We start from the raw sequence: 18771 nt of genomic DNA, 5'->3' as shown, positions 1-18771 counted from the left end.
CAACGAATACTGAATCATGAATCAATCTATGTTGCATCTAAGGCCGAATCCATGAAGTGGGTGTTACCGGGTTTGAACCCCTCTATAAAATTTTTCTTCGACCCGTAAAAAGTAACAAAACTATATACTAACAAAATTTTGGGTCGTTTTGTAAAGTTATTAACCCCTCCCCTCGAGCAACATCCTGGATACGTTCTTGGTTCCACCATCTCATTTGTATCTCCTTCAACTCATCTCATTTCAACATTGTTTCTAGGATTTCCAGTTTTCCACAGCGTGTTGCTTAAAGTTACTTATTTTGTTTAAATAACAAGAAAATTAGTTTTTAATCCTCTTTTTCATGTTTTAAACAGTTGGAATAATATTCTTATTCGATCAATTTTTCATTAGATAACTGGCTGATTTAAATTCTATTTCAAATGTAACTTTAATATAAGAAAGCCTCATTGCCCCTCTTGTGGTTCCTAGCTCTTGGGGCTAACTCTGGACCGGCTGAGTGAAAACCTTTGTTAATCTATGATCAAACAGTTCGTGGTAACGAACTGTAGTAAGGAGCGATCCGGCTCAATAGTAACCAAAACTCTAAAAAATTGAATTTTGATATAAATAGCTACATCGAAAGAATCGCATTTTAATGCTGATTTTAAATATATAAGTTTCATCAAGTTTAGTCTTAGCCATCAAAAGTTACGAGCCTGAGTAAATTTGCCTTATTTAGGAAAATAGGGGGAAACACCCCCTAAAAGTCGTAGGATCTTAACGAAAATGACACCATCAGATTCAGCGTATCAGAGAACCCTACTGTAGAAGTTTCAAGCTCCTATCTACAAAAATGTGGAATTTTGCATTTTTTGCCAGAAGACAAATCACGGGTGCGTGTTTATTTGTTTGTTTTTTTGTTTGTTTTTTTCCCCAGGGGTCATCGTATCGACCAAGTGGTCCTAGAATGTCGCAAGAGGGCTCATTCTAACGGAAATGAAAAGTTCTAGTGCCCTTTTTAAGTGACCAAAAAAATTGGAGGGCATCTAGGCCCCCTCCCACGCTCATTTTTTTCCCAAAGTCAACGGATCAAAATTTTGAGATAGCCATTTTGTTTGGCATAATCGAAAATCTTAATAACTATGTTTTTGGGGATGACTTACTCCCCCACAATCTCTGGGGGAGGGGTTGCAAGTTACAAACTTCAACCAGTGTTTACATATAATAATGGTTATTGGGAAGTGTACAGACGTTTTCAGGGGGATTTTTTTGGTTTTGGGGGTAGGGTTGAGGGAGGGGGCTATGACGGAGGATTTTTTCTTGGAGAAATATGCCATGGGGGAAAAAAATTCAATGAAAAGGGCGCAGGATTTTCTAGCATTACTATAAAAAAAAAACAATGAAAAAATAAACATGAAAACGTTTTTACATATGAAAGTAAGGAATAGCATTGAAATTTAAAACAAACAGAGATTATTACGCATATGAAGGGTTCTAAAAATACTTTAGCATAAAGAGCGAGGTATTTAGGAGGAGATAAATACCTCGCTCTTTATGCTAAAATATTTTTAGTGATTTCAACTATTTATTCTACGGCCTATTTGATTCAGGGGTCATTCTTAAAGAATTGGAACAAAACTTACGATTTAGTGTAATGAGCGAGGTATTAACGAGGGTACAAACCCCCTCGTACACATAATAAAAATATAAGAATATAAAAGTTTGTTACGTAAGTTAATTCTTAAGTTACGTATATTTTTTACTAATAAAAACGTTCGTTGAATATTAAAAGTTCTAGTAGCCTTTTTAAGTAACCGAAAAATTGGAGGGCAGCTAGGCCTCCTTCCCCACCCCTTATTTCTCAAAATCGTCTGATCAAAACTAAGAGAAAGCCATTTAGCCAAAAAAAAATTAATATACTAATTTCATTTCAATAATTTATGTGCGGAGAGCCAAAATCAAACATGCATTAATTCAAAAACGTTCAGAAATTAAATAAAAAAAACTAGTTTTTTTTAACTGAAAGTAAGGACAGAAATTACTCCGTATATGAAATGGGTTGTCCCCTCCGCAGTCCCACGCTCTTTACTCTAAAGTTTTTAGTTGTTTTAAAAAGTAGAATTGTGGCAAAGAGTCAAACTTTAGCGTAAAGAGCGAGGGACTGCGGAGGGGACAACCCATTTCATATACGGAGTAATTTCTGTTCGTTTTAAGTTTTAATGTCGCTCCTTACTTTCAGTTAAAAAAACTAGTTTTTTTTTTATTTAATATGATACAGGCCTTGAACCCAGGCGGGCAGATCTGATGGAAAGTGAAATTCCATAAAATTCTTCAAGGAAGTTGAAGGAAAAAAGAAGGCTTGAAAAGATTTCAACAAAATAATATGATTTTGTTTGTATTTATCAAACAGGAACATTTCTTTATAGTTAAAGCAAAATTTTTCCGGCTATAAAACTGAATGCTCAAACAATTCGTGGCAACGAACTGTAAGTAAGGAGCGACACGGCTCAATAGTAACCGAAACTCTAAAAAAAACTCAATTTTGGTATCATTACATATACGAGAAAGTTGGCTCATTATGCTCTTTCCAAATATATAAGACGCATTGAGCTTAGTGTCACTCATCAAAGGCTACGAGCCTTAGAAACTTTGCCTCATTTTCATTGTTTTTCATTGATTTTCATTTGTCAAAGAATCTTAATGAAAATCATACCGTCAGATTCAGTGTATCAGAGAACCCTACTTTGGAGGTTTCAAGCTCATACCTGCATAAATTAGGAATTTTGTATGTTTTGCCAGAAGAAAGATTACGAATGCATGTTTATCTCTTTGTTTTTTCCCAGAGGTAAATGTATCGAACCAATGGTCCTAGAACATTGGGAGATGGCTGATTCGAACGAAAATAAAAATTTCTAGTGTCCTTTTCAGTGACCAAAAATATTGGAGGGCAACACTCCTTTTTCCCCTAATCGTCTCATCAAAATTTTGAGATAGCCATTCTGTTCAGCATAATTTGTGTACTGTGTACATAATTTGGGCACATAACTGTGCCCAAGGAGATAGGATGACCCCCCCCCCACATTTCCTACGGAAAGGTATTTAAGCTATAAATTGTTTCCATTATTTACGGAAGTGTGCATGCGTTTTCGGGCGGGGGTGTGAATTTTCCAGCTGGGGGGATTTATGCTGGGAGAATTGGCCGGAATTCCTTTACTAAGTTATTTTTATTTGTCTTATTTTCTCTTTGACAAATCAATTTAACGTATGGAGATGTTAACAATAATTGTCCGGAGTAAATTTTCACCGGGATTGAATTGTCTAGAAGATCTCTTTCCGGGGATGGGGATTTTTCAATTTAGGTGGAAAAAAATTAGAAATTAAAAAAAAACTAATTGGAAGTAATGAGCAACATTAAAGATTAAAACGAACAGAAACTAGAGAGTTTACGAAGTGGGTTGTACCTTCCTCGGCACCTCGCTCTTTACGATAAAGTCTGAGTTTTGTCCCAATTCTTTAAGAACGACTCCTGAAACACAAGGTTCGTTTAATTAGAACAATAAGAAGCTTTTTTAAAAGTACTAAAAAAAAATTAGCTTGAAGAGTACGGTATTGAGGAGGGGGCAACCCCCTCATATGTGTAATAATTTCTGTTCGTTTTAAGTTTTAATGTTGCTTCTTACTTTCAGGTGATTTTTTTTTTTTTTTTTTTTTTTTTTTTTTTTAATATAAGAGCAAACCAAACATGTGCCAGCATAGAAAGATGTGTCTTTGTTTCATTGGGCGACGTGAAATCTGGCTGCCGAAGTAAAATTCGACCGCAGGCCGAAACTAGCTACTATCAGCTGTCTACTATTAGTGTATACCGTTGATGAACGATGTTTTATAATCATTGCCTTCATCTTGTATTTTTTATGAACAAGCAAGACAATGCAATTCTACAAACCTGAAACACTAATTTAAGTAGAAATAAAAGTAGAAACTCATAATATGAGTTTAGATTAAAATCCAAAGCAATAAAAAAAAAATGTTTTAGCCATAAGTTGTTTCCAATTTATCTCTCTGACCAAAAGTAATATTGGTGAATCGGGTCCCACATTATTATCTCTTTTGGAAGATTCTATCTGAGCCAGCTTTTAAAAAAAGTTAATCTATACAAGGCAAATGCGCTGACAATTAAATAAAGACTGATACAGCCAAGGGGTTGCCCACTTAGCTGTCTAAAATTGAGGTATTGAGGTGGAACTGATGGCACAAACATAGAGCTGTTTGCAGGCTTTGATGCACAGAAGAAGGACTAGAGACATAGCACGAAGAACTCTCGGGTGCAGAAATCGACCAGGGTAACAAGATCATACATCACGCTAGTCATTGTATGCAGCTGTTATGAAAAAGAAGAAAACTCATCCGTGAGCTGGAATAGCGGTGAAGAAAAAACGCTTTTTTACAGTTAGTAATTGATAACCTTTCAATGTCTTGTCAGTATTGACTAAATGATAAAGGAGATAGTAATTGCAAGAGAGACATGTAATTAATTAATGAATGTCAAATTTTGAGTCATCTTACATAATCAATAATTTCGTTTACTATTGAGCCGGGTCACTCCTTACTACAGTTCGTTACCTCGAACTGTTTGATTAAGCCGAGTCATTCCGGGTCTCTTTCTCTCTCTCTCTCTCTCTCTCTCTCGTTACCTCGAACTGTTTGACTGAGCTTGTAAGGTGTTTCTCTGACTTAAGCCTCCAGTTACAAAGTAGTTAAAGAACGTCGACTTCAGCCTTTAGTTATAAACCTAAATCTCCTAACGTCTCCGAACGTCGACCTAAATCTGCACCATTGCTATGTGGCCTTGAAAACCAGACTAGTTGATGACAATTTGATGACAAAACAATCATTAAACTGACCAATGGTTTAAAAACAAGCATTTACATTGGCAAAAGGCACTTTCTCTAATCTTTTTTTTTTTTTTTTTTTTTTTTTTTTTTTTTTTTTTTTTTTTTTTTTTTTTTTTTAATCGTATCTTTTGGCCGAGTGGGTTGCTGCGCTGGATTCGGGATCCCTTGTCTGAGAGGACGCGGGTTCGAGTCCCAGTGTACCCAATTCTTCAGTTTGGGACGGGGATCAGTGGCGTGACTCTGTAAGCTTAGCCAGAGTCAACCCAGCTCTAACTGGGTACCTGGAGAAATCTGGGGAAGGTAAACAGGAAGGGTGTGTGAAAGCACAGGATGGCTGGCCCCCAACCTCCCATTGCACTTCCTGGCTGAAGGGCCAAGAAACGGAGATCAGCACCGCCGGTACGGACTGTAAAGTCTAATGCCGTATCCTTTACCTTTTTTTTACCTTTTTTTTACCTTAATCTTATCTTTCCATTTTGATTTTTACTTTTGCCCCTAAAATGTCACCTCTAAAAATTTTTTGTGTGTGTCCCTGATTGTATTTCAAACTTTTTGTGTCATAAAACGTCTGGTTGCGAATGACTTTAATTTAGCGCCCTTTAGCACATGTTCTGTGGTGGCCCTGTGGGTTTTATTTCACCTTGGTAATACAGTACTCAGAGTTAGAGCTCAGCTGCAGCAACAAACTGCAGTACCGACACAAGAGTCTTAGCAGTCAAAAAGTGTCTTTATGTACATGCAAATAGACCCTACACATAATATTGATTGCCTGTAAATATTATCTGATGTCATGCCCAGTTGAATATGGTTCCGGATCACAAATCTCTTGCTATTTAGTTTTACAATTCAGTATCACACAGGATAAAAAAAAACTTAGCGACATTTATTAGAATGAATCAAGTCTATTGTTTTAATAATTTATTGCAACAATAAAGACATACATTTTGGTTGCTCGCTAAAAGAAAACTAAATTTCGAGTGACATTTATAATTATGGATTTAAGAAATTTATTTTTGGCGGGGAATAATTCAAGTGCCAAAGATGAAAGAGCTGATGAATTTCAAGAAGGAAATTCAGAAAGTTGTTGGAAAATTATGAAATCGTGAAACAAAGATGGGATGCTGGTCTGGGCTCCCCTCCCCTGCACAGGTTCACTTTCTCAATTTAAAATATAAGCGTATTGAGTACATTCAGTATAACAAATCCTGATACATTTAGATTTATGTAATTTTATCATTGAAATATAAAAAAAAAAGTTTTTTTAACTGAAAAGGAGCAAAACTAAAACTTAAAACAAACAGAAATTACTCCGTATATGAAAGGGGCTGTTCCCTCCTCAACGTCCCGCTCTTTACACTAAAGTTTTACTCTTTGTCAAAACTCTACTTTTTAACACAGTAAAAAAACTTAGCGTAAAGAGCGGGTTGTTGAGGAGGGAACAACCCCTTTCATATACGGAGTAATTACTGTTTGTTTTAATTTTTAATTTCGCTCCTTACTTTCAGCTAAAAGAAAATTGTTATTTTTATTTAATTACTGAATGTTTTTGAAGTAATGCATGTTTTGATTTTGGCTCTCCGCACATGAATAATTAAAACGAAATTCACATATTAACATTTTCTTTGGCTAAATGGCTTTCTCGTAGTTTTGATCGGACGATTTTGAGAAAAAAGAAACAGGAGAGGAGGCCTAGTTGCCCTCCAATCTTGGTTACTTAAAAAGACAACTAGAACTTTTAGTTCTTTAAGAACGTTTTCATTAGTCAAAAATATACATAATTTACGAATTAAATTACGTAACGAACTTCTATATTCGTAGTTTTTATTACGTATATGAGGGGGTTTGCCCCCTCGTCAATACCTCGCTCTTTACACCGAAGCTTGAATTTTGTCCCAATTCCTTAAGAATCACCCCTGAATCACAAAGGCCGTAGAATGTATAATTGAAATTACTAAAAATTCTTTAGCGTAAAGAGCGAGGTATTAGTAGGAGATGAACCTCTCATATGCGTAATAATTTCTGTTCATTTTAAGTTTTAATACTGCTCCTTAGTTTCAGTTGAAAAAACTTTTTCATATTTATTTTTTCATTGTTTTTTTTTTTTAAATAATGCTAGAAAATCCTGCGCTCCCTTCATGGAAATTCTCTTCCCCCATGAAGAATTCTTTCATGGAAAGATCCTCCAGGTAGCCCCTCCCCTCCCCCTCAAAAAAAAATCCCCCTGAAAACACTTCCCAACATCCCCCCTCTGTATACTTCCCAATATCCAATGCTATATATAAAGAATGGTCAAAGTTTATAACTTGCAGCTCCTCCCACAGGAACTTTGGGGGAGTACGTCGTCCCCAAAGACACAGCTATTAGGTTTTATGACAATGCTGAATAAAATAGCTATCTCAAAATTTTGATCCGTATGACTTTGGGGAAAAATTAACGTTGAAGGGGGCCTAGTTGCACTCCATTTTATAACATAAGACATAGTTATAAGGTTTTCGTTTATGCTGAATAAAATGGCTATCTCAGAATTTTGATACGGTGAATTTTGCAAAAACAAATGAGTGTGGTAGGGGGCCTAGGTGCCCTCCAACTTTTTGGTCACTTAAAAAGGGCACTAGATTTTTTAATTTCCATTAGAATGATCCCTCTCGCAACATTCTAGGACCACTTGGTTGATACGATCACCCCTGGGGAAAAAAAACAACAAACAATCAAATATACACGCATCCGTGATCTGTCTTCTGGCAAAAAATACAAAATAGGAGCTTGAAACTTCTACAGTAGGGTTCTCTGATAGCCGAATCTGATGGTGTGATTTTTGTTAAAATTCCATAGCATTTACGGGGTGTTTCCCCCTATTTTCTAAAATAAGAGAAATTTTCTCATGCTCGTAGATTTTGATGGGTAAGACTAAACTTAATGAAACTTATATATTAGAAATCATCATTAAAATGAGATTATTTTGATGTAACTATTGGTACTAACTTTCCGTTTTTTAGAGTTTCGGCTATTATTGAGCCGGGTCACTCCTTACTACTGTTCGTTACCACCAACTGTTTCAAATAATTCAAAGGCAGCTTCGTGCCTGCGAACTAAAATACAAACAAAATAGTGCCACGTATATTTGAAATAAATATCCAGCAGTTTCAGAAAAAAATTCAAGCTTTGTCCCCTCCCTCCAAAATTGCTCTACAAGCTATAAGATTTCTCACTTGCACATGACTTGGCCCTCAGGAGTGACAGTAAGCATAGTTCTTATGCATGTTCTTTTCTTTTTAGAAATTTCCTGCATGAAAATGTCCTCCCGGGAAAAATTTGTTGCTACTATAGTCAGCCCAAATGGTCAGTCTATCCAACCACTATTTGACAGCAGACCCTCAATTGACCCTAAGACATCTCGAGTGTGTCAAATTCTTCCAGGCAGCCGAACAGGCGTGCATAAAGTGGAAATAACTAACTTGGATAGTTGTGGTGTACAAGCGTGTCCTCAAGATGGTCAGGTGAGTAAAAGTGCGGCTCTCAAAGAAAAGTGCGGCTTTGATCATTTTATCAAAGATAAAATGAGCTTTTGTGAGCTTCTTGAGTTCTTAATTCTGAATAAGGGCTTGTTTCCTGAGGAGGGTGGTTCACTTTCAGAAATTTTGCTGACCAGGTGGCGTTCGCCACGTTTAGTGTGTGCCATTTTCGTAGACTAAATGGTACTGATGTGCACGAGGCTTTGCGTTTGATCAGAGGTGATTCTATTATTTTACGTTTCTTGGGAGAATCCACCCTTCTTCCTAGCTGAGTGATCGCTTTTAATCCACTCGTATGTTACAATAGTTTGTCGCTCCAAAAAATCAAAAAGAAATCTTAGGTGAAGGCTGTCATCGTAACATCAGATCAAATATGTGGATTTCATGAAAATACGGAAAGAAAAGTGGCATCGTTGATTTTGGGATCATGGCAGTTGGAACGGGTGCGTAAGAATGGTAGATACCTAAATGAATCTTCTTCTTTATATCCAACAATTGAGGTTTAATTTATTAGGTTTTTAAATATGTTCGTTATTACTGAAATCAAAGGAGTCTAAAGCATAATGTATACCCTTTAAATTACAAGGAAAGTGCTCAAATTCCGAAAAGAGTCTGCTCTTAAGGGGTAGAAAAACCAATTAAAAGAGAGTTATCTTTATCATGAATAAGCAAAATAAGGACGAATAGTCAAAATAAAGCATTCACAGATTTTCCAATAGAAACAGGTAAATAGGACGATCTTTAACCGTAATCTATTAGAAGACTTCACGCCATAATTTGTTGCCACGTTTGAACAAGGTCAAAGTTACTTTATTCCAGAAATTCATTTCAAAAATTGTTTCAGAGGTGGATATCAATCATTTTATGTAACAGGTTAAATCCAATATCATAATTACCCAGACTTTTAGCTTATGAGATTTAACTGGTACTGCTAACATTGTTCTGCAGTATGTTGTTTGAGGTATGTATGTTTTGTCTAGTATGTTCGATCAAATATGATAATTCCTAATAGTAGCTTAGGAGCTTTTTCTGGTACTGCTAACATCAGCAAAAAAAATATATATTATAATGATAGAGAGTAAGTTGGGTTTGTAGAGAGTTCAATATGAGTTCTGTTTATTTACTCTCTCTCTCTCTATCTCTCTCTCTCTCTCTCTCTCTCTCTCTCTCTCTCTCTCTCTCTCTCTCTCTCTCTCTCTCTCTCTCTCTCTCTCTCTCTCTCTCTCTCTCTCTCTCTTTTTTTTTCTCTCTCTCTCTCAAACATGTAAAAAACAAAATCTCATGTGTTCTTTTCCTTCAAAAACTTTTTAACAAACTCTCGAAGTCATTTTGGACTTTACAATTTTTCAGCATTTGCACCAATATCCATTGCTGTTGTCAGGCGAATTTACTCGGAAGGATTAGCTGATAATAACATATCAGTTTAAGCCCTTAAATTCAGTCTGAGGTGGGATCCACCCACGAACTATATCCAAATTCTCCTCCTACCCCTAAATTAGGAAAACAATGTGTAGATCGACACTTTATTTGTATTATTGCTGCATAGATGTACATACTGAATTATCTCCTTATCCCCCCTCAAGAGAAAAAATTGGGTTGCTATTCTACCGCAAAATACGATCAGTTTTTAGGTATTTCTGTTCTTATCAAGTTTTTAGTTTCTGGAAATTTTTCTAGCTCATACCTTTTTTGTACTGTTATTATCATTTTCAGGAGCAGGTTCAAGTTACAATACTTTCTCTTTTTATAAGATCTAGTTTTTCAAGTCAAGAGATTAAAATATCCTGTAAAAATTATTCAAATTCCCTGTTTTTATGCTAGGGATTATTATTAGTATTGGGAAATTTTTTAAGAGGCTAACACTAATTCATATTTTTTGAAGCGGTTACTTAAGTCTAATAAGCTATTTTCAAGGGATTATACAGCAGGGTAATTTCATGTATGCTATATTAGAGATAAGAACGCATTGAGAAATTACCAAAAGCCATGAATGTATAATGATAGAGGGTATTGGGTAGATGTAAGGGGGATTTTTTGCCTTCCTTAGAATTCGAAAAATTCTTCTTTTCATATGTATATATTGAAAAAAAACGAAAACAACAAAATTGTACCCTAGACATTGGAAAACACATTTTTTTTTAAACTTTCACTGAAAAAACGAAAAACTCCTTACTCCACTAATTTTTCATGAATTTGCGTTGAATGAAGATCTTTTTTCTTTATAAAAATCTTTTGGAACAACAAAAAAAGAAGATACAAAAGAATATTTTTTCTGTTTCTGGTTGTTTTTTTTTAGTTACAAACATTTCATGTAATAGTAAGGTCTTCTCCAGGACTGTTTTAGGGGGGGGGGATAAAAAAATTGGGAGGGGGATTACAATTTTTTATGTAAAAAAATCCTCCTCCCCTCTGGATATGGCCTTGTGTACTAGAACTTGGGATTGTTGATGCCAAGGAATAGGATTTGTTATAAAATAGCCGGTGAATCAATTAGAATTACTTCTAACTACCTTACACTTATTGAAATTACTGCAAGACCCGATGTGCCGTTTGGGGGTAGGTGGCAATCGCCCCCCAATTAATGTAGAAAAAATATCATATATTCCATGCCCCTTGACTATCGGTATATGGACCCCTCGCACCTCCCAATAAAAATGCTGGTGATTCGCCCCTGTCAGTACCCTTAATATACTTTACTTAAATCGTCTACTAAATGAAAGTAGGAGACCTCGATTACATTATTACAATTCTTAATTGTTCCAACATGGGTTAATTTCCACCTATCTCTACCAAATTTGTGTGTAGCGACTGTTTAATTAATTAGCCACCGTGTAGGTTGAAAGAAAAGGTCAATTTAACTTGGGTACTGCTATTTTGGACTATATTTTTAGTAAAATAAGTATGTTTTTCTCTTTTATCGTTCAGGGGCCCAAATTCACGAATTGACTCGCAGAAAAATAAATGAATGTCACTACATCTAAATCTAGAAATATTACATAACTTGTTTTTTTTGCGAGGAGGGGGCATTTTCATTGGGCAGGATGAATACGCCACAAGTCGTTTTATATCTGAAATTCGCGTCACCGACTGAAGCTTGGTTCTCTGATATTTATGGTAAAGGTTGCAATTATTGTGATTGTTCAAATAGAAATTAATGGATGTCAATTCCGCAATATAGCTGGTGCCAGACGGCTTAAGGTTTTGAAAAAAAGAAGAAAAATCGTTTGAAAAAACCAGCATTTCAAAAGAAGAAATGCTTCTGATTAGTTGCCGATTTAGGTCTGTCTTAGAGAACGTCGCATAGTTAACGACTGTTCACATGAAGCTGATCTAGTTTTTTCTTCTGAATCTTTAATTGCAGTAAAAAAAATGCATCGTTAATGCACGAAAAATCTGAAAAAAATACAATTATTCAACTGAAAATATGATTGTGGGGTTGCTCACTCTCAGTCATTTGATATGGATTTCAGAGCACCACGCGTTGGCATTTTGACATCACACCACAATTTTCGTGTCCTGTATTATGCATTCCAATCCTAGCATGGCACAAGCAACGTGATAAATATGATGGCCAAAAATTTAGGACCTCCGGAGCGGTGACATTGAAAATAGAAAAAAATAACGTCTTTGGGGTAAATAGTAAGTCGACCTCGGTCCAAACAAAAAAGTAAAAATCACGACAAAAAAAGAACCGAAAATATACCGAACTATGTGACATATAAAGAAATTAAGAAAATGAAAGCGAAAAATTACATTATGTAAAATTCAATTTCAATTACTTCATGCAACTGTGTCCCTCTCCCTTGGAACATTATTTTGAAATAGAACGCTAGCAATGGAAAATGTTGTAACAGTATTGTTCCTTAGTATCAGCGTGGGGATGTCAATTGAAGAGGAGGGTTACCCCCTCCCGTAGAACTTGAGAATACTTTTTGTCATATTTTCATTTAATATCCTTTCTGGTATTCTTATTGAAAATTTGAAAAACACATTTTGCCTTCCTCCCCATCATGCATATCTGTGAATTGATGCTAATGCGTCTTCCTTCCTACAAGTATAATAAAAGAACATTGGAACATTATTTGGTACTTGTGTATTATTCAGAACACACTCAATAAGTGAAGTTAGGTTTTTTAGTGAAACAAAATACGATGCAGGTATATATTAATGAAATGTTTTATATATAGAGGTAGTTAGGTTAGGTTAAGTTAGTTATTTGATATAATGCACACACCCCCCCTTAATGTGCAAATATACAGCCCTAACTTTTCATAAAGCTAATGAAATAAAACAAAATACGATGAAAATATAATACTTTATTAGAAAAATTATAAAATTACAACTTACAATTATGTACCCAGAACGCAAAAATGTCGTTAAAAATCGCGTTAAAAAGAGGTCTTCCTTCTGCCTTTACTGCCGCCCGCCACATGTACTCTACTAAGTATGATTGTAAATGATGGCGAGATGTACCTCATATTGTGTCCATTGACACACTCTTTTGTTGTGGGCAACAACCCCTTATCCTGGAAAAATACAATTGCCTCTTTCTTAGTCTTTGGCAAATCCCAAATCTTCATTTCAAAATCCATGTTCAGACACAGACACTATCTTCTATCACTATGCGTAGCAAACTAAATTGAGTTTTGTCTTTGTGGCTATGAAACTGGATTTTCTCAGCAAAATTCTTGAGTGTGTTCTGAATTGAATTGAATCAATTGAATAATGAATAAGTACCAAATATTTAATTAATTAAAGCACCTGTATCGCAATTTGTTTCACGAAAGAACCTAACTTCACTTATTGAGTGTGCTCTGAATAATACATAAGTACCCATTAATTTGAAAGAGAACGCTAGCAATAGAAAATATTGAAAAGTATTGTTTATTAGAATCAGCATAGGTACGTCAATTGAAGAGGGTTGTTTTTTGCCCTACCCCAGGATTTAAAAATACTCTTTGGTGTATTTTCATTAAAAATCCTTTTGGGTTTTCTCATTGAATACCGGAAAAAAACGCACCTCCGAGATTGGAAAAACACATTTTGCCTCCCTCCCCATACATTTTCTGTGGATTGATTCCAATGTGTTTTCTTTCCCCCAAATACCATAAAAGACCTTCCCACCCTCATGTATAAAAAAGCAACAATTGGCTGTTTGCCCCTATGAAAGCGAAGCTGATATGTTTTCTCTTTTTTATGAAGCAGCATATTATGTTATATTACATCATGTCATACTGTTTCCTTAACTTTCTTGTATGGCCTCCCACGTCTAATTGTATTCTTCTAATGGTTAGGTTCTGGCAATCATTTGAAGATGACGGCTTGATTTACTGTTTGAGATGAAAAATAATTCAGCTTCTTTTCTCAGCATGATATCATATATCATAAAACTGTATCATATTATAAAACATATATCATAAAACATAAAATCAAATATCATAAAAGACCTTCCCACCCTCATATATAAAAAAGCAACAATTGGATATTTGCCCCTACGAAAGCGAAGTTGATATGCTTTCTCTTTTTTTTATGAAGCAGCATATTATGTGCTCATCAATTGAGGAGGGTAGTTTTTCACCCCTACTCCAGAATTTAAAAATACCTTTTAGTGTATTTTCATTTAGAAATCCTTTTTGGTTTTCTCATTGAATATTTGAAAGAAACGCACCTCCTAGATTTGAAAAACACATTTTGGCCTTCCCCCCAAAAAAAACAAACATTTCTGTGAATTGATTTCTATGTGTTTTTTTCTTTCCCAAATATAATTAAAGACCTTCCCACCCTCAAATATAAAAAAGCAACAATTGGCTGTTTGCCCCTACAAAAGCGAAGTTGATATGCTTTCTCTTTTTTATGAAGCAGCATGTTATGTTATATTACATCATTTCATACTGTTACCTTAGCTTTCCTGTATGGCCTCCCACGTCTAATTGTATTCTTCGATGGTTAGGTTCTGACAATCGTTTGAAACTGACGGGTTGATTTACTGTTTGAGATGAAAAATAATTCAGCTTCTTTTCTCAACATGCAACAATGTAGATATGCAGAAAGCCTCCAACCGAACTTTCAAAATGAGTTAAAGGCACAATCAGGAGCTCAAAATCCTTGCCTGGTTTTACCAAAAAATGTTTGTCCAGTGACCTTTATTTTATCAATTAATTTCCTCTGTTTCCACACTGTTGGTAATAAAAGCGAAGTTCACAGGTATTTTTGCATAAATTTATTTCAAAGGTGGTCCATATTGAGAGAAATAGTACAAAGTAGAAAAATGAAATAAAAGTTGAAATACATGGAAAATATAAGAAATTACAGGACAAGTTATTAAAATAGCAAGATCAGTGGCATAATTTTGTCAAAATCCTGGGAGGGGAGGGGCAAAGTTGGAGCCGACTTTCTCAAATCAAGTGAAATTGACAGTGAAAATTGAAAAATGAACCATATAGTACCATAAATGTGAAGCTATACTAAAGAAAACTGACCTGTTTCTGTAGATGCCTGAATTATGTAGGCTTATCTTAGTTTTGACAAACTTTTTGAAGAAACTAAATTTCAGCTGGAGGGGTGGGGGGGTAAACTAGGGTCTGAGGGGTGTGGCAAAATAAGGTCTTGGAGGGGAAGTTGCCCTGCTATTCCATAGCAAATTTCACCCCTGAGCAAGATGCTGCTAGAAACAACCCTAATGTTCCCCCTCCTCCTTATGCTCCTGATACCTAGCATACTTGAGTTTAACAAAAATATTCCTTTGAGGGTTCGAATATCAAACACAATTTTTCATCATTCGTGTTCTGGCTGCAACAAGGAATTGGATAAATAAGAAAATAGAAAAAAAAACAACAAAAACTAGAATGCAGAAAAAAAAGTTATGGAGGCAAAAAAAGTTATGCAGACAAAAGTAAAGGTGAATCCTAAAAATATGGAGGCTTCGAGAGTTAAGAGCTCGAATGCCCTCACTCTACGTAAGCATGAAATATCGACATATCGACACCAATATGGAGGCTTCGAGAGTTATGAGCTCGAATGCCCTCACTCTGCGTAAGCATTAAATATCGCAATATCGACACCAGTTCTAGCTCTGTCGCAAAGAGTGGGACTTGCATGAGCAGAGACTGGCGCCTGTGTAAGCAGAAAATCACCAGTGCATCCAGAGTTCAGCGGTTCTTGGAATTTTTTTCAGTGTAGTAATAAGGGAAAATTAAGGCTGTTAGTATAATAATAAACGTTTGATCCCTGTTTCCGAAGAAAAACCCTTACAAAATTTGAAACAAAATGCCAAGAAACACCAAACGCTAGATGGCATTGGTTATTTTTAGACACCATCTCCAGGGGCACTGCTTTCTCGTCACATGGTGTATATCTCAGAACTGCTCTGCCGCCCAGTTCTGCCACACTTGGAACAGTTCCATTACGCTTGACAAAGTCCCCGAAGCACTTGACACGCTCCCTGAAACGCTTAGCACAGTTCCGGCACCATTTGGCACGTTTCATCTGGTATGGTTTCTGAGAGAGAGTGACCCCCGCACCAGCCCCAGTTTCCACTCTTATAAGCTGCCCATAGTCTTGGCTCTGGCGTTTAGTAAGCTCAGCTGATTAAGTTTTCTTGAAATGCTGTTTTTTTTTTTCTTGCATAATGGACCGTAAAGCAACCTTGTCCTTCAGTAGCAAAATAGAAGAAGCAATTATACCCGATTTAAATTCTGCATCTTTCTGGTGAAACATATTGACAAAGAGTCTTAGACCTGATTTTGATTAGTAATTGTAAAGCAATAGACTACTCGACATATCATGACTAGAGCATCTATCTATATCTATATCCATATCTGTCTGAAATAAGAAGAGCCTTTGAAATTTTTCCAGTAAGGGATTCAAATTAAAGAAAACCAGCTTTTCATCGGACGGAAAAGTTTTTTTTATTTTCCGAATGCTGCCCAAATTTGTACTTTTATGTTCTCTTGGTCAACAAAATGGGTAGTCTGAAACACCCCTGCCCTCCCTAGTAGAACAACTGATTGGCTCAAAAATGATGAGTTAAACTTTTGGAAGTAAAGTCCCCATATTATAATATTTACTACGTATATACTCAGGACTGTATCCAGGGAGGAGGTTACTGGATTTGAACCCCTCCCCCGCCTGAAAAAAATTGTGTGACTAGTAAAAAAGTAACAAAATAAATACAATCAAATTTTTGATCCGTTTTGTAAGATTTTTGTACCCCCTTGGGAAAAAAATCCTCCAAACAAAAATCGTGGGCACGTCCTTGTGCATACATACATTTATACTACAAAAATAATATCATATATATCAAGGTTGATTCAGTAAATAGCTTTCAAACAATAAAAACGAAAAAATAAAAAATAACCAAAAGGTAAAAAGAAATTGGTTTTACTACATGCCACATACACACATAATATCACATATATCAATGGTAAGTGGCTGAGAACTTTCACAAAAACAAGAAAAATTGCCTCATTTCGAATTTTGGACCAAAAATCACAAAAACGAAAAATTAGCAAAATAAAATAAAAAGTAATATTTGGTTTCTAGTCGGATAAGTTTTTGACGTAGTATATTTATTAAATCATTAGACTAATTTAATATACTTGGTCTCGTTCCATTTTTATCTATAATAATTTATTTACTGCTAAGGTTATATTCAAATAAAAAGTGAGATGCGATAAGTTGTGTCATATTTAACGGCAAGAAGCGTTTTTAGATTTTGTCTTTCTGATTTATGTTCAAGTCAATTGCTACATTGTATCTTTGCTATTAGACACATTGACATATTTTTAAATTATTAACTTTCTATTCTCAAATTAACTTCATTTCGTGTAGTTTTTTATGTCATTTATTCCTGTAAAGGAATACTGATGGGAAAATAAAACAACAAACAAGAACAGAATTCAAAAGCTTTGTCAAATACTTAGGAGAAGTGTCATGAACACAGTAAAACACGATTTTTTTTTCAAGGCCTTAAGAACGAGTACTCAAATGCAAAGGAAATAGGAATGGAATAAAAGTATTTTTCACTTAGGAGTCCAGGGATTGAAGGGCTTATTGATATCATTTGTTATATAAAAACAAAATATGTTCAAATATTTAAAAGGCAATTGGAGAAACATTTTTTCCCTATTAATTAAACTTGTTGCACTTGTACATCCTGATGGTAAAAGGCTATAAGTCTTATAAAAAGGCTATAAGTCACTCATGCACGGATTAGTCCCTGTTCATTTTCTCTTGAAATTTTGCTCTTTACTTCCATTTTAAAACAAAACGGGTGTTATACAGAAACACACTCGAGAACTTGTATCTCGAACATGAGACATTACCAGTTTTTCACCGTGTTAATACCAGACAATTAGCTTCGACTGTGAAAACAAAATCAAAGAATTATAGAAGGAGGCCGCCCAAATCACATTATATTAAATAAGTAACCTAAACTAATCAACTAAATATTTAACTGAAATATAACTCCCATGTATTTTTCCACCCAGCCGAAGCTATTTGTCTGGTATTAACACTGCAAAAACGGGTAATGTCTCATGTTTGCGATAAAAGTTCTCGAGTGTGTTTCTCGTCTAATATACAAGTATCCGACTTTTTTAATAATTTAAAACCTGACCTAAGACGAGACACAGATTGTTCAGCCTTACAATCCGGAACTACCCGAAACCTGGAGTTCTTCTGTTAGGTTCATTTTATCAGTGTGACGTTGAACTGCCTTGTCCCATATACGACCATTCTTGCAGAGTCCCCAAAGTAGTTCTACTCTAATCACTACTAATAAATGAAAATTATTACAAACCCACTGATTTGCTTCTGTTTTCTTTTTGTTTATCTCAATAAGGAAATTGTTTTAAAGTTCAAAAAGTGGCCTTGCCCTATCAGGTACAGATTTTACTTTCTTTTAAGAAACATTGAAAACGATCTTTTTGTAACAGCAATAAATTTTGAAGGACGGTCATATTATTTAAACCAGTAAAGAAATTACCATCATTAGTTTACAAATCTGTACAATCATTAAATAAAAACATCCATAGTTAATAATGAGAATAAAAGGCTACACAGGTAGTGAAAGCTACTAGATGCAGCTAAATTATTTCGCCTTTAGTTTTCCTACGATCAAAGATCACAGGGTATCATTTGATTACTTTAAAACTACTTACTTCATGGATGTTCTGCGGTTTTAAAGTTCAAAGGTCAAATATAGTAACAGTTGGAAGTAATTGTCACTAACAATCTCAATTTCGTAGCCTTAACTTGAAAAGAGACGGTTTATTTAATAAGATTAAAAAAATTACACTCGTGAGACAAGGAGACGTGACATGTGGGATTCATTTAAATTGACAATGCGAACAAAGAGAAAACGAAAAATGACTTTCTTAAACTTACGT

General features: G+C 35.2%; 1 protein-coding gene across 2 annotated transcripts in view; it reads left to right on the top strand.

Annotated features, from left to right (window-relative positions):
- Window positions 1-18771, top strand: part of LOC136039742 (uncharacterized) — a 104437-nt gene that overhangs the window by 37190 nt on the left and 48476 nt on the right. For both annotated transcript variants that reach the window (XM_065723582.1, XM_065723583.1), the window contains one exon: window positions 8148-8368. In XM_065723582.1, coding sequence (XP_065579654.1) covers window positions 8148-8368 — 221 coding nt within the window. The remainder of the gene's footprint in view (window positions 1-8147; window positions 8369-18771) is intronic.

This window comes from Artemia franciscana, chromosome 20 (assembly GCF_032884065.1).
Source record: "Artemia franciscana chromosome 20, ASM3288406v1, whole genome shotgun sequence".
NCBI classification, from domain to species: domain Eukaryota; kingdom Metazoa; phylum Arthropoda; class Branchiopoda; order Anostraca; family Artemiidae; genus Artemia; species Artemia franciscana.
Note: the sequence above shows the minus strand (reverse complement) of the source record. Positions and strands in the feature narration are given on the sequence as shown.